Below are 26,851 nucleotides of genomic sequence, written 5' to 3' on the forward strand. Positions count from 1 at the left end.
GCCATTAATCAGAAGATTCCCATCACATTCAGGAACTGAGCAGACAATTGTGTTATTACTGCAGGATGGATTACAGTTTCTGCTGGTGCAATCTTAAATAAAGACACTTTTAAGAAAAAATAAATAATGGAAAAGGCCTAGTTTTGTAGGATTGGCATAGGATTGTAGAGAATACCGCATCTTGCATAACATACAATTTAGTTTTCCATAGTGACTAAGACTGTTTCCTTCAGTCCCTCTATTCTGGATTTACCTTGTATGAGTGTTCAGTTTTTTCAGTTTTTTTGCACACACAAAAACACATGAGACACACCAAACCCCAAGCACTTTCTTGTATAATTTATATCGAAAACATGTTAAAAACATTAGTTTCCCTTTATAAAACCACATAAAACCGTTACCTGTGGTCATAATTACAACAGTGTCATGGTAATGAAATCCCCCTGTCATTATCACATGTTACTGGAGCGATGCATCCTTAATACCAAGTGCATAATGGTGAATATGATGCTGAATATCAAACGCTCTCCGAGCATGCTCTGAGCTCAGTTTGGCTGGTTGTCCACGTGTGAGCCTGACTGGTACGACTGGATGTCCTCCCCGATGAACTCCGTCACTATGAAGAAGGAGAAGAGAAGATCACACACACACATCTTGTTCATCACTCCATCCTTTCATCCACCCCATGTACTCAATGTCATTGGTACAGTTTGTTCAGCATATGCATTGCTAGAATCAAAGGTAATCAACCTGTATGTATTGACCCGTAAATCATTTTATATGGTACTCATTTATTTGGAAAGCAGCAGGACTTGCAGCATCTGAATAATAATAATAATAATAATAATAATAATAATAATAATAATAATAATAATAATAAAAATAATAGCACGGATATCTAAGGGAAAAGTCTAGGAAAGATAATATGCTACTTTGGCCTTAAAAAAAGTTATTTTAAAAATTTGTCGATTGGCTTGTATCAAAAATCTTCATTGCTGAGCAGTTCAAAATGCAAGTTAAGATGGGAAATATCTAAAAATGCCAGCAGGTGTGATATTTTTAGAATATGCCCAAAAACTGCAAGATAATATCAGCCAATATATCATAAATATACATACATATCTTGTTTATCTACCAACAAATTTAAGGGATCTTTATAAAAAAAAATCTTAATTATATTTAGTTTACATTTAATTTTATGTGCTAATGAATATCAACAAAAACAAAATGATATATCCTAGTTTTAAAATGAAAATCTATAGTGACATCACAGTATTCAACTAATCAACAGCTGTGCCCATATTTATTTATTTAGCCATCTTCCATCCTCCAGTCTGGTTATGATCCAACACATTCATCCTCCCACCCATCCATCCATACATAATGTACATAAAAACATTTCTTTATCATCTCTGTCTGTCCTTAACATGTCTGTAATGTTGCCAATTAGTTCATCTTCTCAATAGAGTGTTACACATTTGCGCACATTACGATAAAGACCAATACATGCAACTCACCTTCTTCAAATGTAATGTGGTGCATAGAAGAGCTGGTAAACTCCAGGGGGCACTCCTGGATCTTGACATCCCTCTCTTCCCCATGTTCCATCCCCAGCACCCTTCCCTGAGGGTCCCAGCCCTCGTAATGGGAGTAGGGTGCCGGGCACATGTCCTGATATTGGCTGGGGTTGGAGGGAGGCGAGGGGCACACCTCCTGAGGATAAGCCGAGTACTGGGGGTAAGGGGAGGTGGGGATGGGAGGCAGAGGGGAGGTGGAGATGGGACTGCCGGCAGGAAACGGGCTTAGAGAGGAGGAGTGGGAGGGAGAGGGCGAGGAGGAAAGGTAGGGTGAGTCCAACCACGGGGAAGGGGAGGGGGAGGGAGGCTGCGGGCCGCGGGGGTATAAGGGAGGAAGAAGCTCCGTGAAGCCCAGCTCCAGGTTCTCGAAGCTGGGGTGACGCTCGGACAGGGCTGCCCTGGACCCGCAGGGCTCCTCCACCGCAGCGTCGGCTTTGGAGCAGTACTCCTCATGGTAACTCATGGTGGGGCAGGGAGGGGAGTAGGTGGAGGGGTAGGGGGGGAGGTGGAAGCCCAGGCCTTGGTCGTCAGCCATTGGGATGCCTCTCACGTGGAAGCCCCTGTCCATCCTGGGTTGACCCCCTACAGGACCCACATTCGTCCCATCCAGAGGCAGCGCAGAGGGCCGGGACAGCAGCGGGTCCTCCTCTTTGAACATAACTGTCAGGAGAAGCAGGACAACATTACATGTCATCTAGCTAATGCTTTTATCCAAAGAAATTATATTTTTTTAACTGACTTTGAATGCATATTTTTTGATATTGTGCCCTTTTGTGTAGTTTAATCTAGTTTAATTTCTCGTGCCACATTGCTAGGATTGGGCATCGAGAACCGATTCCTGCTTGGAATCGTTTCAAAAATTACGATTCCATTGGAATCGTTCCTTTATTGGAATCGTTTGGAATCGTTTGGAGGATTTGGTTTCAAATCTGATCATGGGTTCCAAATTTAACATGCTCAAGTTTTGGTTTCCGTAGCGGCCAGGCGCTTGTTGTGTTGCAGCCATGGAGCACAGTAAGCGGTGCTCTAGTGTGGTTTTATTTTACATTGAAAAAGCCCCGTCAAACTGCAACCCACCTTTGAATCAAAATAAAACTTTCCTCTTATTTGTGAAATAAGCACGTGACCCGTTTCAACTCCACCCCTCAAAGAATCGTAATCGACAACTGATAAGAACCGTAATCGAAAGGAAGAATCGAAAATTGGAATCAGAATCGTTAAAATCTAAACGATGCCCAACCCTACACATTGCTTTATATTTTAAATTTTTTTTATTTGTTATCCTTTATATTAATACATGTCTATTTACATTTTGGTTCACAGCATTTCATTTCATTGAAGATGTTTTCAAAAGACCACATCATTGAAACAAAACAGAATTTGGAAAAAGAAAAACGCAACAGACATGAAATGAGATGGAGGTGATCCCGGTGTGATTGGCTACTCACCGGGGAGATACTTGAAGCAGTGAGTGCTGCTTCTTTTCCTCTTCCCGTTGGAGACGTAAAGACTAACCGACATAGGCCGACTGACGGACAGGTCGCTGTAGGCGGGGACCCTCACACACAACAAACACTTCAACGAAAAAGAGGTGTGGACAGAAGAGTACAGATTAGATGTTCCGGATGCTTTAGTAGTATCTGAATTAAATTACAACTTGACTTGTGATGAAAAATAAAAAAAAGTTCATGTTGTTTCAGAGGCTCTTCGAGAATTGGACATTTTTGGACTGATGTCACACATGCAAAATTACCTCATTGCTGTTGTCACGGTCAACATGAGCCTCCTCCTCCCACTGCAGTTTACCATCTAATAGATGAGAACATAAAATGGAATTAAGTGTAACTGACACAGTCAGTTTAATAGTATAATTTCATCATAGGTGAAGCCTAACATTAAAGTTTTTGTAAAACAGTTTTTTATATATATATGTATATATATATATATATATATATGTATATATATATATATATATATATGAATTGTCAGTCATCATGTCTGAATTGTATCATTGTTTGTATAGCAGAAAAGAATTTCTCTGGCAGCATCCTACTCTTATTTTCTTGCAACTTGTGCACAATCTTCTTCTCATCTCATTTCTGTGTTTTTACTGGCTTCCTTTAAGTCCCGGGAACTCATCAAGATATTATGGACAGAAGATCAGAAAACAACATTAGACAGGGCTCTGTGGACCTTTACCTGTCCCTCTCTCCATGAAAATGACTCTCGAGATGGGCAGGAAGTTTGAGCCGCTCAGCAGAAGCTCCTCTCCTCCCTCCACAGAGCACGAGGTAAGACTGACGGACTCGATGACGGGCAGCTCCTGGGCCGAACGCTGGGCTGAGGCAGGGAGAGGCAGGCAGGTAGATTAAACCACTGAGTGTACTCCGAAATGTAACCCTCCTATTATCCTTGAGGTCAATCTGACCCCATCCAACGTCTCGATATAAGTGCTTGACGTCATTTGTTTTGCGTCATATTTAATGAACTGGACTAGTTTAATGGGGACACCTAGGTCACCATGAGATTAACATGATGATATATTTAACAATGATACAATCTGACCCCAGGCTGTTTTAGCTGTATAAACTATATACGAAATATGAACATTTTACAGATTTGTTTTGGTTGTTTTGGCTGATGTTGAGGTCACTATCACATGCAATTGCATAATGCTTCAGGGCCCTAACCTGCCATAACCATAAATATGTATGTATATGATATTACCCACACCGTGGGGGAGGGGGATTATGTTTCCTGCGAGGACATTAATTGAGTTCACACAAACATTTAAAAGCTTGGGACACAGCAGCCGTCCAAACCGTTTCTCTTGGTGCGCTGTGGGCGCTCTCTTTATGCTCTCTCCATTGAAAATAACCTCTAACTTTTTCTGCCAATGAAGTTTAATCACAGCTCTGTGACAGTGGAAGTGACATAGAGGAGAATGTGTCTGGGACTGAGAATAATGTTGAGGAGGACCCTGATTATGAGGCGTCCTCCTCTGATGAGAATGAGACTCTTAGGGTTGACCTTCCGGTTGTCTCTCAACTACCACCAGAATCTGTTCTCTCTCAGTCTCCAAGAGTGGACACATTAACTTCCTAAAACAGAAAGTTATCATGGTCCCTCTGCCTATATTGAACTGCATGGGGACGGTTGGAAAGACTTGGATGTGACCCATTTGCAGGCCTACATTGGGCTGCTCATTTAGGCAAGAGTTTTCAAGTCAAAAGGCGAGCCTTTTGAATGCTTGAACCATGCCTCATGTTTCCTCCTGTGTTACCGCTTTGTGACAAACTGGCAGCAATACAGGATGTATGTGACAAGTGGGTACAGTGGCTTATTGGCATTTCTTTAAACCAATCACAATCGTCTTTGGCAGCGCTAAGTGCTGGAAGGAGTATCGGTGCCTCTGCAAAATAGGTTACTTCCCCTTTCTCTGCTTTGCCCGCCGACAACAGCTGCCCAGAGAATTTGGCCCGCCCAAGGAAATAGAGCTACAACCGTGGCTGGTCAAGACCACACCCCCACCCTCCACCTTGCCCCACCTCTCTCCTCCTCAATAGTCCCCACAGCAGGTTTCCGGAAGTAAAAATACAATGCAATTTCTCCATTGACAATTGGAGTATAAGCCATAAAATCGTAACCGTCGATGGTAGACTTAAAACCAGCTATGACATGACTAAGCGATTGTATATACTCATATAGACGCCAAAAGTTCACGGGGCACCAACATTGTTTTGAGATAAATGTCTTTTATTCGCAATGTCTTGGATAAGTACTTCATTACACACAATCGTAAACAATCCCACAATCCCACAGTGATGCCTCTGATTGGTGGAACTCATGTCATGTGACTGTTTGGTTAAACCCTAAACCCTGTGAAAGTCTGTGAGAGTCTTTGCTGCTGTACTGTGTAGGCTACTGTAACGTTACTGTCTACTGTAAAATCTTTAATAAAAAGAAGTAGACGGTAGACGTATCAGTGCAATCATGATCTCCTTGGCTGCCATGATGGCTTTTTTCAAGGACGAGAACAAGTCCAAAGGGGTGAAGAAAAAGTGCGTCAGAGAAAACAAAAAAAAAAAGTCGTCGGATTGGAAGTTGTTCAAGAGGCTCTTACGCAGTTGTGTCTTCGACTATATTATTCAGTGGTGCGCGGTGGGATTAGTAGTTCCTTCGCTCGGAAATGAAAATATGTACACAGTCTTGTACCTTTTTGGGGATTTTCTGTTCGTTTTTTTTCACTCAAAATAATATGTTGTATGCTTATGGGTCACGTCATAGCTGGTTAGCCTAAGGCATAGTCTAAAACTCTTTATATACGGATTTCTCCAGACGTCAATGGGAGAAATGAATGGGAAATTTACTTCTGGAACCCAAGGTCTCTCAGAGGAGACTGTTGAGGTCTATAGCATTTAAAGTTACAGACACAGAAATGGCATGTCCTAAGGAAAGCTCATTGTGGGACTGGCCTGTAGTTTCTATAATTCTGCACCAATGCTACATTTCGGGAAAGAGACTTCAGATACAGTATTAGGGGACCACTAAGGCCTACATAAAAACATCCAAAAATAAGCATGTCATAGGACCTTTAAAATGTCAAAACAAAGAAAGCGAAAGGTAACGGATATCCGGCCTAAATGAGTGAAATCCGGCGGAATTTTCGTCGGCAACTGAGCAATCCCGGAAGTGGAACGACGTGGATATAGACTAGCAGACGGATGACTACAGGCGACTTCACGCCTCGCACACCAATCATCTTTCATTCATAAATCGTTCAACAAAATCTGGTTGATGGTGTGTTCCTTGCTAGTAAAGTATTATGTAAAGGAGTACTCTCTTTGCAGTTTAGTCTGCATAAAAGTGCATCTTAGCAGCTACTCACAGCATTCAATGGCCAGGGAGGCAACCTGCAGAGCCAGGACTCGGCCAGGCGGGGCCCCAGGGGGCGGTAGATGGAGGTGGGTACGAAACACCAAACGGACACGTGTGTTCTTCCTTCCAACGTCTGTTTCTCCTTTCCTCAGCTCGATGTCCGAGTTCCTCAGCTTCAGAATCCCAGCACAGTCAATGCTACGACACAAAGATTTGATAAGCCTGCTACTAAGGGTGTGAATCTTCACTGGTCTCACGATTAGATTTGATTACGATTACGATTCTCCTGTCAACGATTCACTTCAGTTCGATATCAGGTTGCATCACGATGCATCACCTCCTCGGCATTATTATACATTACTACACATGGTTTTCATCAACAAATTCAAGGAGTCAGATATACTATATGAACTCCCCTTTTCATTGTATCTATTCTTAAAAATGAACCTTCCTGAATGTGAGTCTGAACACAGCAGACAACAGACAAAAGGCACACACAAAAAATCAACAAGTAACATCAGTAGGCTACAATCGATTATGGTGTGTCGATCACATCGTGATGCATTGAAATTATTACTTTCAACAACCCTACTGCTACTCAATTTAGTATATGTTGGAGACTTTAACACTTGTGTTGTCTTCTGATCGACCATGTACTTGTTGTCCTTCTGGGTCAAAATTAGCATTTTTTTCGACCGTTTTTTACAATATGTTTGAAATATTTTTTGTCACTTTTTTTTCGTCACTTTTTTCAATGTTTTTGTCACTTTTTTTCCATGTTTTCAATGTTATTTTTCACTGACACCAACTTAATACCAATAGTTTTACACATATTTTTGGAATTCATGGTCAATACATCTCATTTATAGGAGATTATACCTAATTTTGAAATGATGAATGATTTTGACTAATATTAGAGAAACGTTTGTTGGTGGAGAATCACACCCACAATTCAATGAATGAAAAAAAGTAATCAAGTACCTGCAAATATACTTAATTTTTTGAGTAATTTGGTTAAAAAGAAACCCATATTTCTGATATAGAAGTTTTGAGAGGACAACACAAGGGTTTACATAGTCTTGAAACTGGAGAACAAAGCTGAAAAACATGCAAAAACTAAAAGTGAAGAGGAAAGGTTTCCTGTCTCTATGTTCTCACAGTGCAGTCATGTTGTTCTCAGGGTTGAGGGGGATGTCCAGAAGTTTGGTCCCCGCCTGGACACTCTCATGACTGGAAGTGCCAACCATCTTCCCCGTCACCCTGAGAGAGAAGGAACAGATGAATTCAACAGCCCTCTGTTAACAGTTTTTATGCTGAATCAAAGTACAATGGACAGGTGCTCTGTACACTGCATCCTTTCACAAAGTACACGCGGCACCCAGCAATCCTGAACAAGAGAAGCTGGTACAACAATTTTGACAGATGATCATTAATCATTTAAGTCATTTATTCAATATATTTTTTATTGTAAATTTGAATACCTTTGGAGTTTGGACTTTTGGTCGGACAAAAGCAATGTCACTTTGGGGTTTCTTTTCTGACATATTCTAGATCACTCAATTACACATTATATAATAAATCAATGAATAGATTAATTGATAATGAATCATTAGCATCTAGCCCTACACATACAATTATTTGTATCTATATCATATTATCCCATATTTGCTACAATTACATTTGACTTATTGTTTGCAAATTGCTTTTCTTTAAAGAATTGTTTTGGCAACAAGAGGAAACAGCTAAAGTGAACAAAGACAAAGGTGCCCGGCTGGAACTGAACCGGCTATGTTGCAGTTATGTGGCATGCACTATAACCAATTACCTACGTCCATAGTGTGTAAAAATTGAAAGAAACTGTTTTCGGTTTATATGTCCATGAAAAGAACAAATAATAATGTGGTAAGGAAAATGTCCCGATTACTAAAACACATTGAAATACAGACACATAATATGCTGTTAATGTCCCAAAATATCCCTCAGACAGAGCAGGATAAAAGCATTTACAAGCACATACATGTCATAAGATACATGTCTTAATGATGCACCTCTTCTTCATCTATCTGTAGTTTATTGTGCAATCACATTCAAAGATTGTTAATCTTCTGATGTTCTCATCCCGAGCATGTTACATTGAGAAGACCTGGTGGAAGACATTTCCTGGACCAACAGTCGAAGCAGCTGGTGGTCAGATGATTAATGGTACGCTGTGTCCCTTAACTATAGAAGGATGCTTGGTAATAAGTCTGATATTCAATAGAAATATAGTTCAGTACCTGTGTATCTGATAGAAAGGATGTGGCCTGATTGATCGGTCATCAGCTGTTCCAACGAAAACCTGAAGGGAGAGCGGCTTCCTCTCTGTGTATCCACACAGCTGTACAGAGACACACAGAGTGAGGGACGGAACCAAACTGTGACGAGGCCAACAGCAGTGAGCCACAACATGTGTCTGCCCATGTCTTTGTTCCAGTATTGTGAGAACACAACATTCAAACTAAATTTCTAAGTTGGCTTTGATAGAAATTGCATTTAAAGAGCCCCTATTATACTCCTTTTCAGCATCATATTTGAACTCTTGGGGTCTACTAGAATAGGTTTACATGCTTACATGATGTAAAGACATATTATGTTTCTCATACTGCCCATTGCTGCAGCTCCTCTGCCTTAAACACTCTGAAAAGCCCAGTCTGCTCTGATTGGTCAGCTGGCCAACTCTTTTGTGATTGGTCAACCAAATCCAAACAAGCCACTGGGCGGGCTGTGCTTGCTCAGCCAGCACCTATGGGCAGCACATTCTCAATTATTGACATTACTAATATAGGAATTTCAAACAGGAATGTGGGCGAGGCGTTTCAAGCAGTTGAGAAAAAGTCCTGTCTGTAGGACAGAAAGCTCCATTTGGAGTTAAATGTGTTTTTGAGTACTTAATACAGCTATTACATACACAACAAACTATATAACACACTAAAAGACAGGACAATAAAAAAGCATAATAGGGGCTCTTTAATATACGTAAGACTAAGATCTCAGTTTAAAAGCAGGTTTCACCTTGACAATAGGGTGTCCTGTTGGTGTGGCCTTGACGGCTCCTCTGCTCCCCTCTGTCTCATAGTGGGCTCGGTGGTGTGGGCGGGGCTGCACCTCAATACGCAGCTCGTACTGGTCAAACTGGGACGGCAGCGGCCAGTCCAGTGGCGGCAGGGCATTAGACCTACGAGTGGATTGGATGGAAAACAACACTGAGCAGGGAGTACGCCAGTGAATAACTATTTTGCAGACCAAATAATTTGATTTACCTACAATTTACACATATTGGACTTGTAGCAAACAGTAAGTGAAAAGAGGGACTTTGGGGATTTAGTCATCTGAATGAATAAATGTATATTAATGCAGTTAAAACTGATCATTTAAATGTGCGTATATGAATCCAGACTAACAGTTCACAGCACAAACTCGAATTTAAAGCTACTCCGATATAATAGGCTGATGCAAACATACACAACTCCTGTTAAATTGAATAAATACAACAGTAATATACCTGACCTTTGTTTTAAATGCAGTGAGGCTAAAGGAATATGTATGCACTGTGTCTGGAGTGTGACAAAATTAAAACATTCTGGAGGGAGGTGATCAATAAAACTATGTTCATCTTATCTGTCAATATTCCACTTGACCCTAAAATGTTGCTGAACCTGTATCCAACAAATCTGAATCCGAAACCCCAAGAATATAAATGTATTGCTTTTGCTATACTACAGGCAAAAAGGACTATAGCTCTCATCTGAAGGCAGGTACAATTGGGGGTTGTTTTAAATTGTAACTGCAAGGAAAAATTAAAAAATAAATTGTAAAAAAATAAATAAAACCGTTTACAGCGCTGAGCCCATAGCATATATTTTTCTTCTTCAACTGGGCGATGGTTTTTATTTAAAGGTCCCATGGCACATGGGCAGTGGTGGTGGGTGGCATTTTTTTAATATTAATATTCATTCCCCCAGCCTGCCTATGGTCCCCCAGTTGCTAGAAATGGCGATAGGTGTAAACCGAGCCCTGGGTATCCTGCTCTGCCTTTGAGAAAATGAAAGCTCAGATGGGCCGATCTGGAATCTTCTCCTTATGAGGTCATAAGGAGCAAGGTTACCTCCCCTTTCTCTGCTTTGCCCGCCCAGAGAATTTGGCCCACATGAGAAAGAGAGAGACATCATGGCTTTCAAACAAGCGAAGTGGCAGTTGGTCAAGGCCACACCCCCACCCTCCACCTTCCCCTAATGGCTGTAATTCTGCACCAAGGCTGAATTTCGGGAAAGAGACTTCAGATACAGTATTAGGGGACCACTAAGGTCTATATAAAAGAGACTTCAGATACAGTATTAGGGGACCACTAAGGTCTATATAAAAGAGACTTCAGATACAGTATTAGGGGACCACTAAGGTCTATATAAAAGAGACTTCAGATAGAGTATTAGGGGACCACTAAGGTCTATATAAAAGAGACTTCAGATACAGTATTAGGGGACCACTAAGGCCTATATAAAAGCATCCAAAGAGCACCGTGTCATGGGACCTTTAAAAAAAATCCTGAGTAGAATAGTGAACTCCTGAACAGGTGCAACCACAGTGACATGCTGCAAGCATGTCGCCTGTTGCATTGTAAAATGGTACTTAGCTGATGTTGTTAAAGCTATAGTGTGCGACTATTTTATATTAAAGGTCCTATGATATGCTGCTTTTTGGATGCTTTTATATAGACCTTAGTGCTCCCCTAATACTGTATCTGAAGTCTCTTTCCCGAAATTCAGCCTTGGTCCCACAATGAGCTTTCCTTAGGACGTGCCATTTCTGTGTCAGTAGCTTTAAATGCTATTGAGGAGGAGAGAGGGGGGGCAAGGTGGAGGGTGGGGGTGTGGCCTTGACCAACTGCCATGCTTCGCTTGTCTATCTCTCTCTCATAGGCAGGCCAAATTCTCTGGGCGGACAATGCAGAGAAAGGGGAGGTAACCTTGCTCCTTATGACCTCATAAGGAGAAGATTCCAGATCGGCCCATCTGAGCTTTCATTTTCTCAAAAGCAGAGCAGGATACCCAGGGCTCGGTTTACACCTATCACCATTTCTAGCCACTGGGGGACTACAGGCAGGCTGGGGGAATGTTGTAGTCCGGCGACATTCACGCGCAGAAGATTGAGTGATGCGTTTTACGTCACCGCTGAGAAAGGAAACAGCAGCGTTGGAGACAAAGAGGACATGGAAATTAAAAGATAATTACCTCTTCTGAAGAATAAGAGTGTGTCATTCTTGGCAACTAGCAACTGTGTGTAGGAGGGGTGGGGGTGGTGTGCGATCACGGAAGGCTTGTATCGTGTGGATGCGCCCACAGTGTTGTTGTCATTACTTAGAATTCCTCATAGGGGAGACAGAAACTACGCACTATAGCTTAAAACCTTAAATATCATTCTTAAAGCCAAATTAGTGCACATACAGTAAACTGCATGTGAGAGCAGAAGGCTTACAAAATCTATTTGCACGTCTTTTCTTTTTTTCTTTGCGTGCTATTTTCTTATTTGGGTAACCATCCCTTTAACACATCATCAATCAATCAATATTGAAACTGTGATTTTTGATGGATTTATTATCATGTATGTAGGTAGGTGGTGTGTATCCTTGCCTGAACAGAGGGCTGTGGGCGCTGGCCCGGGTCCGGCCCCAGGCTAGAGCAGGGGGCACAGAGAGGTAGTCCATGCCCAGCGAAGGGGGCTCTCTCCTGGCCTGCTGCGTCTCTGGCAGCGGGCAGGGGGAGCTGTGGCCTGGAGCCTGCTCCTGATCCACCTCTCTGGGAGACAACTGGGGGAAAAGTATGTTTTTTTTTTTAATCATTTAATCATCTCTGATATGGAGAGACAACATTTGAGAAACACCATGAAAACAAGCCAATAGGGGTGGGAACAAAAACTGAAAATCGTGTGTATTGTGATTTTTTTGCGACGATTTTTAAAATCGATTCTTTTCCCTAGAATCGATATTCTTTATTTAGTGTTTTTACCAACGATTCACCTAAATATTTTCTGTTTATACGGTACCACCGACGGTGACTAATACATCATATCCGTTTCCAGCAAAACTGAGCGAAAGGAGAAAGTGCAGAAAGTCCATGTTATGTTCTTCTTTACAAATGAAATAAATGTCAGACTGCCTGACTGACGTGATGTGCATTCTTCTTAGAGAACAAGTTTTTACAAATGTCTCATGATAGATTGTCTCTAGAAGTGTATTATTCAACTTTTGTTTTTGTTAAACCTATATTGTGTAATTTTTTGAGTTGATTCTTAGCAAAAACCCCTTTGTTCTTTCACAAATATGTGCTCATTCATGTGTAATTACTTCCACCAACTAATCAAAGTATTCTCGTAAGCGTAGAATCTGCCATTTAGAATCAATCAGAATACATACTAGCGAGTCGCTCGAATGACGGCAGCCATATAGCGCCTTCATCTTTAAAATACATTAGCCAAAGTGGGACATACTTCCGCCTTTCGCGCTTTTAAACTCAGTTGCACCTTGACGAATGCCAGGGGGAGATTACTTGCCAGGGAGGCGAAAAAGAGAATTAAAATGACAACGTGACATGGCAAAACAACAAGACCAATTGGAGTGGCTAGAACAGCTGGGTGTAAACAATGGAGATACTAAGAGCTAATTTTCGGGTTCGGCCACCGTAGGAGTTGAAATGCGCTCGGAATGGGAAGGGCTAGAAAGTAATATTCAGTTGGTTGTCATGTACAATTTCACCACTAGATGGGAGAAATTCTTACACAATGTAGCTTTAAAGAAGGAAAAGAAAATCGCAACACTCAATACTATCGGATCGCAATACTTCTAGAATCGCAATTGATTAGAAAATCGCAAAACAAATCGAATCGGCACCCATGTACCGTGAAAGAATCAAATCGGGACAAAAGCATATGGTCCCAATCCTACAAGCCAACATCTTTACCTGTTCCAGTGATGTCTTCCTGGTTTTCTGTGGGATGCTGAGCTCACAGCTGCTGGGCGGAGCTTGTGACTGAGGGGTGGAGTCTCCACCCTCCAGGTTGCATCCCTGCAGTTCTTCTGAGTAACTACCCCTGCGTGAAGTACAGGGGGAGACAAGGGGGGAGTTTCTACGCTTTTTACCTCCAGGGGAAGTGGGCCTCGAGGACGGTGAGAGCCCGAAATTGATGGTGGCATCGTTCAGCTCTTCCTCCTCCACCAGCAGCGAGTCGCAGCTGGAGGCGGGGCTGAGCCAGCCGCGGGAGGACGGGCTGGAGCCGGGGCTGGGGCTGGCGCTGAGGGAGCCAGGGCATCTGTCTCGGTAAGTAAAGGGGTCCAGCAGGGGGAGGTAGAGGCGCTCTCGGTCCCACCCACCACCGCTGCCCATGTCCCAGTAACTGGAAATGGTGGGGGCTAGGTCATCTTCAGGGGAGATGGTGGTTATCTGGATGCTGGGACACTCAACCACACGAGACTCTGAAACCTGGAGGGAAGATAAGCGCAAGCAAGAGCTATGTTTAATTGTCGAAAGAAAATGACAAATACTTAATAATCAAGTCATTTATCAGGCCAAAGCGCCAAATGTTTGCTTGTTCCAACTTCTAACATGTATTTACTGCTTTCCTCTGGTTTATATTACTGGAAGTTGAATACCTTTTAGATTTGTGAGTGTCTGTTGCTCTGACAAAACACGTAATTTAAAGATGTCACCTTGGCCTCTGGAAAACTGTGATGGGCACTTTTCACTGTTTTCTAACTCAAATTAAGGAATTTAAAAGAATCAAACAATAATTGGTTTTACAAATGAAAAATGGTCGCAGATCTATCACCATTGATTCGTATGATTGTCTACATTCGAGGCAGCCATTTATTTCCCTTGAAATGCTCTTGATATACCAAATCTACTGCAGTTGTCAGAATAAAGTAACACAGTTGTGTACAGAATGGTTTTAAAAATTTTGTATGCAAAGTGAACAGAGTTTTATACAAAAACTACCAAATTCACATATTAACAGTTGCTAATAGCCAACATAACTTGTGAAAGCAATGTTTTTTGGCAGCTGACCCTGAATTATTGGATGGTGGACTTTCACACAAAGAACATGTCATTAATGAGTTAAGGACCCATAGCTCAAATATGCAAAGGGGGAAAAATGGTCTATGAACTTAAAGTAAAAAATCTGGAAGATTTTCATTTAAATACATATCTGTTAAGTCTCTGGGCCCTATTTTAACGATCTAAGCACACGGCGTTAAGTGTATGACGCAGGTGCGTTTAGGGCGTGTCCAAATCCACTTTTGCTAGTCTGACGGCGGAAAAAAGGGTCCATGCGCATGGTTCAAAAGCTTTGTACTTAGTGTCTTCATTAATTCATAGGTGTGTTTTGGGTGTAACATGCAATAAACCAATCAGAGTGTCATCTCCCATTTCCTTTAAAAGCCAGGCGCGTTTGGACCTTGGCGCATTGTTATTATGATGGAGGATTTGCACCATAATATTTTTATTTGTAATCTTTTGCATGTTTGTGTGCTGCTGCGCTTCCCTGTGTCTGTGTGTGTGTGTGTGTGTGCATAAGCCTAGGCACATTTTACTAATTTGCTGTTAAAATAACAATGAAATGCTGCGTTATTGACTTTAGACCAGGTTTTTGTTGGTCAATGGCGCGATCACTTTCCAGTGCCTCAAGATAGCAATATACCAAGAATGCACCTGAACACACCTCCCTGTAAGACCAGCACGACCATTCTGGTCTCTGCTAGCGTTGCGAGTAAACAGCAACTATGGACGAACAAACAAAAAAAAAAAAGAGAGATGACCACAAACAATGAAAGTAACACTAACAAGTGAAAGTGAAAGTTAGATCCAAAAGCACACCTGCAATTAAGCCTTCCACTTATCGCTGTATGGCACCCATGGCGTGCCAGAGAGAACGAAAACGGAAATCTTTGAGATAGTAACTTTATTGGGGACACATCATGGAAAACTCACTTTTTCAGTGCACATATCTTTAAGGTATCTGGAGTGCCTACCAAAATACAAATAAAAACAACCCAGTCAGTTTTTTGTGGGCTGACTAGACCAGAAAACATGGGATTCAATTCGCTGGTTCAAGTCCCAGTACGGACCAAAAAAAAGTACAGAATGTGGATTGGTAGCTGGAGAGATGCCAGTTCACCTCCTGGGCACTGCCAGGTGCTCTTGAGCAAGGCACCGTACCCCCTCCCTCCTACCCCAAACCGCTCAAGGCGCTGGTCCAGCACTGGCAGCCCTCTCACTCTGACATCTCTCCATTTGTGCATGAATAGGTCCTGAGCATGTCTGTGTGTATTTCAGCCCTGTGTGTAGTGATTTCTAACAAACAGAGTGTAAATTGTAATTTCCCCACTGGGGATCAATAAACAGTATAAATTAAATAAATAAATACAGGTATATTAAGACAAGACTTATAGTAGTAAAATAATGTGTTTGATTTTTACATTAAAGCTTGTGAACATGTTCTAGTAGATACCCAAAATACAAGTATGAAGCAGGACTTGTAAACAGCTTGTCTCACCTGTACAGAGCGCGCTGGCAGGCTCTCATAGGTCCCAATGAACTCTCTGGCGGGGGCCCTCCGTGGTGGGGGGGAATGCATCCCAGCCCGCTGATTGGTCGAGGATGGCGGGCTGTGGATGCTGATTGAGTGGTGGTTATCTGTAACTGATAGAAAGAATAATCAGACCGAATGTGTGGAAACGTGAAAAACACTTGGATCAGAATATGATTTTAAAGGACAATTCCTAGGAACCTAGGGGTTAATAACACATGTGTACCGATATGTTTTCATGCTAATCAAAAGTGTCTCTAGCTTGAAACAAGCTAGAGCAAACCGCTGATTAGCTTATAACGCTAGTTGTCGGGTCATGGGTAAAGTAAAAATAAATTGCTATTTCTATACCACTAATAAGGCTCAAAATAGCACCACACTTCAACGGTAGAATAATGAGGGTCCCTACATGTAAACCGAAGCATTGAGAACTTTGTAAGTGTACAGACAGTTTATTAAAAAGATAGTTTATAAAGACAGTAGCGTTCACATATACAAGCAGGCGCCATCTTGGGAAAACAGACATGACCAACACGAACACCGGGCTTGAGCTACGTTACTGGTTACTGGTTGCACGGCGTTCGTCGTTCGACTCATGCCCCGACGACTAGCTTGATAAGCTAATCAGTGGTTTGCGCTACATGTTTCAAGCGAGAGACACATTCGATTAGCATGAAAACACATCCTAGAGAACGCTCGACTCAGTACACGTGTTATTAACCCTTCGGTTCATTTTGCGCCAGAATTGTCCTTTAAGAAAAGGAAGTGGCACACATCACACGTTCAGACCACAGGCTGAAAACACTTGACAGCACACACAGTATGCTCTTGTCAAAAGTATCAAAGTTGGTCGTACTTTCTATTATAAATATGCTGCTAATGAAGAGTTTACAGTGAGTAATATACACCTTTATTCCACATGGCAACCATTATCTTCTGGCTGCTTTCCAGTAAACATAATGTAACTTTTTTTCTTTTGTTCTTTTTATATGTTGTGGGTTTTAGGGTCATGTGACCTCCCATTAATCTTTTCTTTTTTTTTTTTTTACTACCGCAACATGACAGTTAGCTGGCATGAGAAAGACTCATTAGATATCCATCCAAATACTGTAAACACATTTTGTGGTAAGAAAAGATTCTTCTTTTTTTTTTAATCATAAACATGCCTACATCATTACACATCTACTTTTCTTGATTTACTGATCTATAAATTGATTCCATGTGGAAAATGCATGCAACTGGAACTTCATCTCAGGAAGTGCACACTCAAAGTCTTTGAAACAAGTGCAGCATTTTTGTCACGTTTAATTTAAAGGAGTAGTTTGACTGTTTGGGAAATATGACTGATAACTTTCTTGCTGAGAGTTAGATGAGAAGATTGATCCTACTCTCATATCTGTTAACAGTAAATATGAAGCCAGAGCCAAGATATGATTAGATTAATTTATCTTAGCTTAGCATAAAGACTGGAAACAAAGGGAAAACATCACCTACCAGCGCCTCTAAAACTCATGAATTACCACGTTATATCCTGTTTGTTCAGTCCGTACAAAAACCAAAGAGTCAACATGACACGTTGTGGTTTTAGGGGGCTGTTTTCCTCGTGTTTCTAGCCTTCATGCTAAGCTAAGCTAACCTGCTGCTGGCGGTAGCTTCATATTTAGCATACAGACATACGTAAGAGTGGTATCAATCTGAACATCTAACTCTCAGTGAGAAAGTGAACGTATATTTCCCAAGATGTAGAACTATTCCTTTAAATGAAACACCTTCATATTGAATTGTTTTATAACACATATACAATACACAGGCATTGTAGACAAAAAACTACATGACAAAATAGGATTTGGTTTTATGTTCTATAATCTCACATAGTCATACTGCATGGCAACAATTTACTAAACACCTTTTTTTTTTTATCTATTTTCAGTGTAAATAACTTCCAATACATGTTTTACATGTATTATAGTGACAAATAGAGCGGTAAAGGGTGAAGTGGGATTGTAACCAAACATTTGGCTCATAGATCCAAATCTTACACCGCCAAAAACAAACCCAACTCTGCTGCTCATCTTGACAGCTGTGAAGACAATTTGGGCCTTTTCTACACCTCCTTTTTTTTTTTTTTTTTTATTCAGAACCAAACTTTTGGGACTTTTTGCAAAACAATCATCCGTATTAGAACACGACCTGTGAAGACCGCAGCCCTCACCACAACATTTCCTCAGCGTGGTGTGGTCGGTCTCCACATGGAGCCAAACAGTAGTTACTCTGTAACCAGCGAGGCTTCATCTGATCATCGTTGTGCTGCAGTGCAATTTTTGGGCAACATGGACACACAAACAGTAACTGCCAACGAATTAAGACTCGGGTGAAAAATCTCTTCAAATGTTTCCTGGCAACAGAAATATTTCCAAGCGGTTAAAGCTGCAGTGCCGAGGCAAATACTCTTTCACATGAAACAATGATTTAGATGTTTGTGTGCGGACCAGCAGAGAAGTTTATTAGCCACAAAAACATACCTAACACCTATTGAACACAATAAAGCTAATCTCAAGTCTAACTGTAATATTTAATTGCGTCCTGAGTTGAACCTCTCACAAAAAGTAATTAGGAACCCCACAAGGGATTGCAAAATGATTAGCAGCATAGCAAAGCAAAAAATATATACTTTTGCTACACTGAAAAAACAACAAAAAATGTTGTTGGTTTTTTGACTTTTTCCCTTGCTTTTTTCTTGTAATATAATGGATAATTTGACCTCTTCAAGGCTTTTTAAACTATTCTGGAAAATCTAACTGTCAGTTATTGCGCACCATGAGTGTCCCTTTCTGCAAAAATGTTTCTTTCTCGAACCTTTCTCTAATAATTTTCTAATCTTTTCTTGTGAATTTTTAAGTCATTTTACTACGGCCTTTGACAGTCCTCAGTTTGTGGACATGGCATGACTAGTCCACATTAAATGCAGTGTTTGCATCACTGTCATAACATTCTGAGTTTTTGCTTTAAATTCCCTTCATTAGGTCATTAAGTGCTGCAGACTGAGTTTTTAGCACCGCAAACATCTGTAGCCTCATGTTACCTCATATAAAACTGATTCCAATGAGTTCCATGCAGCGACATATACAGATTCTAAATTTGGGGAAAATAGATCACTTCTACTGGATTGGTACTCTGTATCTACGTAGAGTTAGTCTGGATTAACCGTGGTACATTTCCAGGATTACTGCCTGAAATGTCCCTCACCTACCGCTCTCTCTGTGTTGCCGTTCTCAAAATCCCTTCGCTACGGGAAACAACAAGACGATTGTGATTGGTTTTAAGACATGCAAACAACCCAGAGCGTTTTTTTTCTCCTATCCCAGAATTTGTGTGTGGTTTAGCCAGACCTTACTCCACAGCGCTGTGCACACAGGTCTGGCAATGCGAGACTATAGCGTAGAGGTATCAGAAAAGCTAAAAAGACGGGATCAGTACTGCTCTACATTTGACATCTTCAGGCATCGAAAAGTCGTTCACATAAATAAAAGTAAATCTGTGTTTGGTTGAACTGGTCACAACCGGTAGACATGAGACAGAGGTTGCAAGTTAACATTGCTTTGTTTTAAGGGGTCACAAGCCAGAACGGTTGTGTCCATCCGGTTTGCATGTTATATCAAAAGATATGGAGAGTTGAGGACTTAAATCTGAATACTTGAGGTGCATTTAAAATGTCAGGAGAGCTGGCAAAACTCTTCTGTGATGCTCTGAGAAGTAAAACCACTCATCATAGAGTGAAGAATTGCTCTCTTGTTTGTTGTACAGTTCACTTTCATGCCTTGGGTGTGGTAATACAACTGTATGCCAGTGTGGGCGGGAAACAAATGATTGAGTGAGTGGATGCGGGGATACAAGGTGTGTGTGTGTGTGTGTGTGTGTGTGTGTGTGTGTGTGTGTGGTGAAAAACGGGGGAGATGGATGTTGAGTAAAAGAGGGAGGGAGGTGTGTGGATGTGGTGCCTGCAGTACACAGAGGTTGAGGTTCCATCCCAGATGGCAGCTGTTAACTCTACTCACACGCACAGCTGATTAGAAACACATTGAGTCTGGGGCTGCACGCACACATGCACCACACACACAAATACACACACACACACACACACACACACACGCGCGCGCATATGCAGTCACAAACAGGCATACAGTCAGCTATGCGCACACAAACACACAAAACAAACACACAATAACAATATACGAATGCACGCACTCACAATTCACATGCAAGTTTAAACACACACACGCACACGCACACACACACACACACACACACACACACTTCACATAAGCACAGGCATGCAGATGAAGGCCCTCATCACAGCACATGCAACATGCAACATGCAACATGCAACATGCAGCCATCCAGCCAGCCACACACACACACGCACACACACACACACACACACACACACACACACACACACACACACACACACACACACACACACACACACACACACACACACAGCTCCCATGCATTAGAAGCCACACTGTCAGGCCGCTCAGACCTCCTGTATCTAATGTGTTCCTTTACAGTAACACATTCAACCATCAGAGAAATCTCGCTAACCCAGGCTGCTGCTGGAGGAGTCCAGGTGCAGCAGGGCGCACTCCCTCTCCTCCCCGGGAACGGTATTCTCCGGCTCGGCTGTGCGCACCGGGGATGGCCGCTGGCTCTGCCGTGACGGCGGGTCCTCCTCAAACACCAACTTGAACTCGAACTCGCCCTCCTCCCAGCCAGAGCCCGGCGCGGCCCCCATCGCCCCCCGGCAGCAGGGGACAGGATACAGAGAGAGTGATACAATCTCTCCCTGCGTAACTACTTTAACGTCCTTGGTGCGCCTCGAAAAAGACAGTTTCCCGGAGATATTCCTAAAAACTTTTGTCTTTCTCCTATGTGCGTGTCATAGCGCATATACCCCTCCTCTTAGAAGGTTTTGATGTGACTTCAGCAACTTTTTCTAGCTTTCCACACGATGAGGACTGCTTCTTGCTCGGGGATTTGCAACTTTTTCAGGCTGGATGCCTTGCGGTCCAAATCCAATCTTCGCTCTGGATATCTCACAGTCTTTTCCGAAACATATCTCCCAGACACAGTCGGGTCTTTCATTCTAGTTCCATCGCCATCCCTGTAGCTCCTTCTTCCCGGTTCAAGACAGAGAGAGAGAGGGAGAAAAAAAGTTTATCAAATATTTTTGTCGTCCTTTACCCTTAATTGCCTTTGGGGTGGGTTTCCCAGCTCCAGTTGGTCCGTTACTCATTCCCCATAGGACCTTGTGCCTGTCAGTCATGAATCCCCCCTCTGCCCAACCTCCAGCCTCCCTCTTCTCCCCCTCCTCACTCACTCTGGAGGTTTCTCTTTTTAGTCAGACTCACTTCACATTTACTTTATAGCCTACACCATCACATATTTTAAACCCTACACGTATTGCTCGCCTTTACAACTCTTACTTTGCATCACCCACACATCATTTCATGGTGTGTATCCACTAGAATTAGGTGTATCTCTATACATCATCCTTAGCATCAATAACGTTTTCACACATTCAAGCCCAAAACAATATGATTATTATTCCAATCATGAGCAGGACTCATGGCAAGTAGCTCACTGTCTCCTAAACCTTTGTAGCCATTGTAGGCCGGCTGCATGGCCGGCCACCAGGGCTGGGGTATTAACTGTCACTTAGTGAACATAAGAGGGCCTATTTCCTGTGGCGATGGACAAGACAGCCCCCCTTTTTTGGCTGTCACTCTTCCCTCTCCTCCCCCTTTCCTCTTCTGCTTTTTTTTTTACACCACTCCTCCTTCCTCTCTTCTCCCCACCAACTCCTCCTAGTCCCTCGTTCTCCCTTCCCTCCCTCTCCACCAAAGATCTGTTTCTCATTATCCTCTGCAGTCTGCTCTCTGTCTGAGTCAGGAGACGAAAAAGTTAAATAAACACACTCGCTCTCTGGCTCTCTCTGGCTCTCTCTCTTTCTCTCTCTCTCTCTCTCTCTTTTTGCCTCAGTCCCCTCCCTCCCCCTCCTCTCTGTCCTCCTTCCTCGTCCTCCAATTCTCACAATCATTATGTATGTTATACTGGCGTGGAACTGGGGGCTTGCTTCACTCTCCCTGTCATCCTCTTGGGGTTTTGTGGGCAGGCCTTGGATCTTGATCTCAAGATGTTGCAGTCTGGTCAGAGAGAGGAAAAAAGTGCTACCAGCAGGGCCGACGCAAGACATTTTGGGGCCCAAGGCAGAACGCGATCCCCATAGGGCACTATAACAAAGTGGAGCGTATACATTTCCTTAACACTAGTGGTGAAAAAAAAAAAAAGAATCCAAAGAGAGTTCAGTTAGTTTTTTGAGTCTTCAGTTTGTTTGGGGACACCGTGGTGGCTGAGGGCTCCTAAGCAGCGATTCATTTTGCTGCTGGTTATGACTAATTAGCCTACCAGTCTACAGTATGTCACAGGCTACATCCACACTACTACACTTTCATTTTCAAACAGTGTTTTGAGAAAAAAAGGATCTCTGTCCACCAGAGACAGATGGGGACATGAGTTTGAGACTCTGACTCAAGTCGCACCTCAGTTGCACACACAGTGACTTTAGACTTGACTTTAGACTCATCCTCAGAAGACTTCCGACTCGGACCCGAGATGCGGGACCCGAGGAACAATCTTTATTTTTAGGAAACGTCTGATGAGCTGACCGTAACATATAACCTCCCTACGTAATAGGTGACCTATCTGCTGCGCGTGTCCACACATGAGAAGACTACAAACATTTCGACCGCACCGGCAGCTGCTGTGCCATTCATCAAAAGCTTTGGCTTTAAAATCTTCCTACATCGAGGCCCTAACAAAAGAAGTGCTGAGTGCAAAAAATGTACTCTAGCTCAAAGAATTGAGACTTGACTTGGACTCTAGCTCAGAGACCTGTGAGCATCTCTGCCATCCACGCAAGCGTTTTAGTTCCAGTAGCAGAACTAATCTTCGTCCATATTAACACGGCTGACAACACATATCACATGACCATTCGTTCGCATACATTGGACATGTAGTGATGGTTTAAAGCTTTAGTGCGTAACTTTTTGATATTAAATGACCGTCCGTTACATTCAAGCCATTGCCAAATGAGCTGCTACAAAGCTAATTAAGACTATCAGCTCCACACAACTCTCTCTGTGTTTCTCAGTGTGGCTGTTCAGAAGACTGTGGCGTCCAGCGACTTTTGCGCAGATAATTACTTCTTCTGAAGAGTTCATCATGTATTTTTAATCCACGTTAGCAACTGTGTGGAAGGGGGAAGGGTGGAGCATGATACAGGCTATGTATGCTAGGTATCATGTGGACGCGCATACCTAACCTAAAGATTACTTTTCCAAAGGTCACTGTTTACGCCTGTCCAGACTACAAAGCAACCCCGGAGTTTTCAACCCGTTCTCATTCCGAACTCGTAAAATAAGTATGTTTGGTCAGTAGCCTTCGAGGCCTGATGCGACGAAAAAGGCACCCTTCGGCGTATTTGTGTAACGTACTGGGGAGAGCCGCAGTCGGATGAGATTTAGCGAGTGGTATGTAAGGGGAAATTGCGTAAGGAGGTCCCCGGACTTTCACTCAGGAGACTCGGGTTTGCATCCCACGTGTGGCGTTTTTGTTTCCGGCGTGCGTTTCCCGGCTTTTGAGGCGTCCTTTCCCCGTTTTTCTCCTAAACCCAACCTCCGCGATTCCGTTATTGTCGCGCTTCTTCATAGAGTCGCTTTTTTCTTTCCTCCCGCGGCTTCACCCGCGGCCGTCTCCTGGTGTGTGAGGCGTCCTCCCCCGCTTGGCAATAGTGGCGACCAAGCACGTTTACATGAGACTCTAAAGGAGACTTTTAACGTCAATAAGAACGAGAAAGGCTCCTGACCGAACGTCCTTATTTTACGAGTTGGGTGTGAGAATGTGTTGGAGTTTTCAAACCAAAATGGGGTCAGCAATGTTTCCAAATGTCTCCGTTTTAGGGGCTCGGAAACGCCCAAGTATGTGTGGACGCGAGGCTTAAACATAGTAAAAGATATTCGTTTTTAAATCAAAACATATTAGGATGGATGTAGCCACAGTCTGCTACAACAGTATACCCACACTAAGCCAGAGCTTAGACCCAAAAGGCACCACTGAGAATACAATGCAGAAAGGCTTATATATAACTATGAGAAAAGATATGCACTTTAACTTAACCTAATACTTTTTCATACTTTTACATTTGTTTCATAATTAAATGTTATTTTTAATATTGCTTCTATTGCTTATTTCTAATTATTATTATTATTATTATTATTATTATTATTATTATTATTAAATATAAGTACACATAAGTGTTCAGGGGGCACATATTGAAAATATATTAAGTTACAATCAATCTTTGAATCTTGAAACAGGATATTACAACTCTGGAAAGTTATGGCGACACTTATTATATCCATTCCATCACAAAGTAAACACAACTACAGCTTTCATGTTACAAAGTAATATTCCAGTGATATGTGCTTGCATGTAGGCTATTTGACTGAGCAACCCAGTGCTTTGCTGAATTACATGTGTTGTGGCAAAAGTTGAGCCAAGTTCAATTTTTTTTTCCACTGGAGGGAAGTTGGTTTCCTAAGTTTACACTGTCACACATTGTCACACAGCCCTCAGTTGTGTTTAAGCAGACTTACATCATTGTTTTAAAAGTTCAAGTTTCCTCGTCCACACCAAAATGTGAAAGCTGATGTTTTCAGATTCATCAACTCTGTTTTTGAAAAAATTTTGGTGTGAATAATGTCGATTTAGTGTGGACAGAAGGCCAAAATGGAGAATAAAGATTAATTTTTTGAAGGTCAAGGTTTGAGACCAATGTTTAGCTTTATTGTCTTACAACACAGAAAACTAATATTCAAATATTTTTAAATAAAACCTCACTGGAAGTCTAAGACTGCAATACCTTGTCTTTACAGGTGTGTGTAAAAAAAGTGTATGCTAGCCTATGGCCCTATTATCACCAACACATTAACCAACTTTAAACAGGTCGAGGAGCAACTACGCTACACCAATAAGTGGCATTTGAATACCCCAATTTGGCATAACATGCACTTAATGTCTGGTAACAAACCTTTTCTTTATAACCAGTGCAGTGGAGTGACAGAGGTATTTATACTGTAGACCAGCTATTCAATGATGAAGGTATGTTAAGTTTTGAAGACCTGAGAGCTAGCTTTGGGGTTCCTAGGACATCCTTCTACCTTTATCTTCGCTTACAGTTTTTTACTATTGCTTACATACTAAAATTAAAACTTTCCCACAAGTAGCCAAACATTACACTCAAGAAGCAAAACGCTAGCCTAGATCTGCACAACTGTAAGCACATTGTCAGCTTCACACTTTTTGCAAAACATCACACACATGATTTGTAAAACACACTTGTATGCATTTGACACAGAAATGTTCTTGCAATTTCAAAGCAAATGCTTTCAAATGAACACACCCATGAACCAATTGGTTAAACACAGCCACCAGGTACGCAAACACATGATTGCTTAATTGTAGACACACCAATCAGGTTTAAGCACTATATAAAATGCAGCAGGTAAGTTCACCTGCCCTCAACCAAAATGGAAGGAGTCAGAAGAAGAAGACTGAGAGGGAGAGGGAGAATCCACAGAGTAGGAAAAGGAGGTAGAAGAAGAGGAAGAGGCCCAGCCAGAGGTAGAGGCCGAGGTGGAGGTAGAGGAAGAGGGAGAGGGAGAGGAAGACCTGAAGCCGGAGAATATGCTCAAAGAAGAAGAGGACCAAATTTATCAAAGGAAAGTCGCTCAACACTAGTGGACCATGTTGTGAACCACGGATTGACGCTGAGGAAGGCTGGACTAAGAGTTCAGCCAAATCTTAGCAGATATACAGTGGCATCTATCATAAGGACATTTCGACAAGGAAACAGGTAAAAGAAAATCTGTCTACAGTTACAGTAATCAGCTGCTCATTGTATGCACCATATCAGCACTTTTGATACCCCTCCCTGTGACATTTGAGGATTGAGGGTCGAGAACGACAAGGAGGAAGGGGGCCCATATTCACGTGATGGTTTACGATCTCCGGCCCCAGGCTCAGGTACCCCTCATTGAGGCCACGGAGGTCGCCTGTGATCAAGTCAACACCGCAGCTGTGCAAGGATGGATTCGGCATTCAAGACGGTTGTCTTGTCAATGAGGATATATCGTCTGTGATGTTGATGAAATTCTCTGGCCAGATCCTGCTAGGCGAAGAGATAATGTCTAGTATTTTCTGTACTTTTTCAGATCATTTTTTTGTTTGTTGTTGTTTTTTTTGTGATTGTAACCTGTACTGGATACCATATTTTATGTTTGTCTGTTGTTTGCTAAGCTAACAGTGTTATGTAAACTACTGTAGTAGCATGAAAACTGGGACGTTTTGTTGTTGATTCTCCATGTTGACATGTTGACTGATTTGGGTACATGGAGAGAAATAAATTATATTTTCCTCAGTCTGCAGCATTGGTCTTGTGTAGTTTTGTGTTGTTTGATGAACTTATTGTATATTTGCACTTTCTCTGTGTACTTCATTTGCTGTACTTTAATCACTGAGAAGTAGAATTGCTAAAAGTGTTTTAGGTTAGCAACAGCAGTGTGTAACTGGTTCAAACAGGATTAAGTCAAATGAAACATGTGTGTTTCATATGGTAACAAAATATGTTTTTTTATAAATTAGTGTATAGTTTTTGTAAG

At 42.0% G+C, this 26,851-nt stretch overlaps 1 protein-coding gene across 1 annotated transcript; it reads right to left on the bottom strand.

Annotated features, from left to right (window-relative positions):
• Window positions 1-324: 324 nt before the first annotated feature.
• nfatc4 (nuclear factor of activated T cells 4) lies at window positions 325-21,336 on the bottom strand. Its single transcript, XM_039815973.1, has 13 exons — window positions 20,676-21,336; window positions 16,038-16,183; window positions 13,448-13,966; window positions 12,122-12,297; window positions 9,507-9,669; window positions 8,732-8,832; window positions 7,614-7,715; window positions 6,466-6,653; window positions 3,777-3,917; window positions 3,331-3,386; window positions 3,026-3,152; window positions 1,518-2,237; window positions 325-616 (listed from the first exon to the last, which is right to left on the bottom strand). The coding sequence occupies exons 1-13, from the start codon at window positions 20,863-20,865 to the stop codon at window positions 546-548; spliced, it is 2,700 nt and encodes an 899-aa protein (XP_039671907.1). The 5' UTR covers window positions 20,866-21,336; the 3' UTR covers window positions 325-545.
• Window positions 21,337-26,851: the final 5,515 nt, after the last annotated feature.

This window comes from Perca fluviatilis, chromosome 11 (assembly GCF_010015445.1).
Source record: "Perca fluviatilis chromosome 11, GENO_Pfluv_1.0, whole genome shotgun sequence".
Classification (NCBI taxonomy): Eukaryota; Metazoa; Chordata; class Actinopteri; order Perciformes; family Percidae; genus Perca; species Perca fluviatilis.

Coding starts and splice junctions, on each gene's coding strand:
- nfatc4 (XM_039815973.1), bottom strand. CDS start 20,865: ATGGGGGCCGCGCCGGGCTCTGGCTGGGAGGAGGGCGAGTTCGAGTTC. Junction 16,184..20,675: donor CTCCTCCAGCAGCAGCCTGG/GTTAGCGAGATT, acceptor TCTTTCTATCAG/TTACAGATAACCACCACTCA. Junction 12,298..13,447: donor GGAAGACATCACTGGAACAG/GTAAAGATGTTG, acceptor CTTTTCCCCCAG/TTGTCTCCCAGAGAGGTGGA.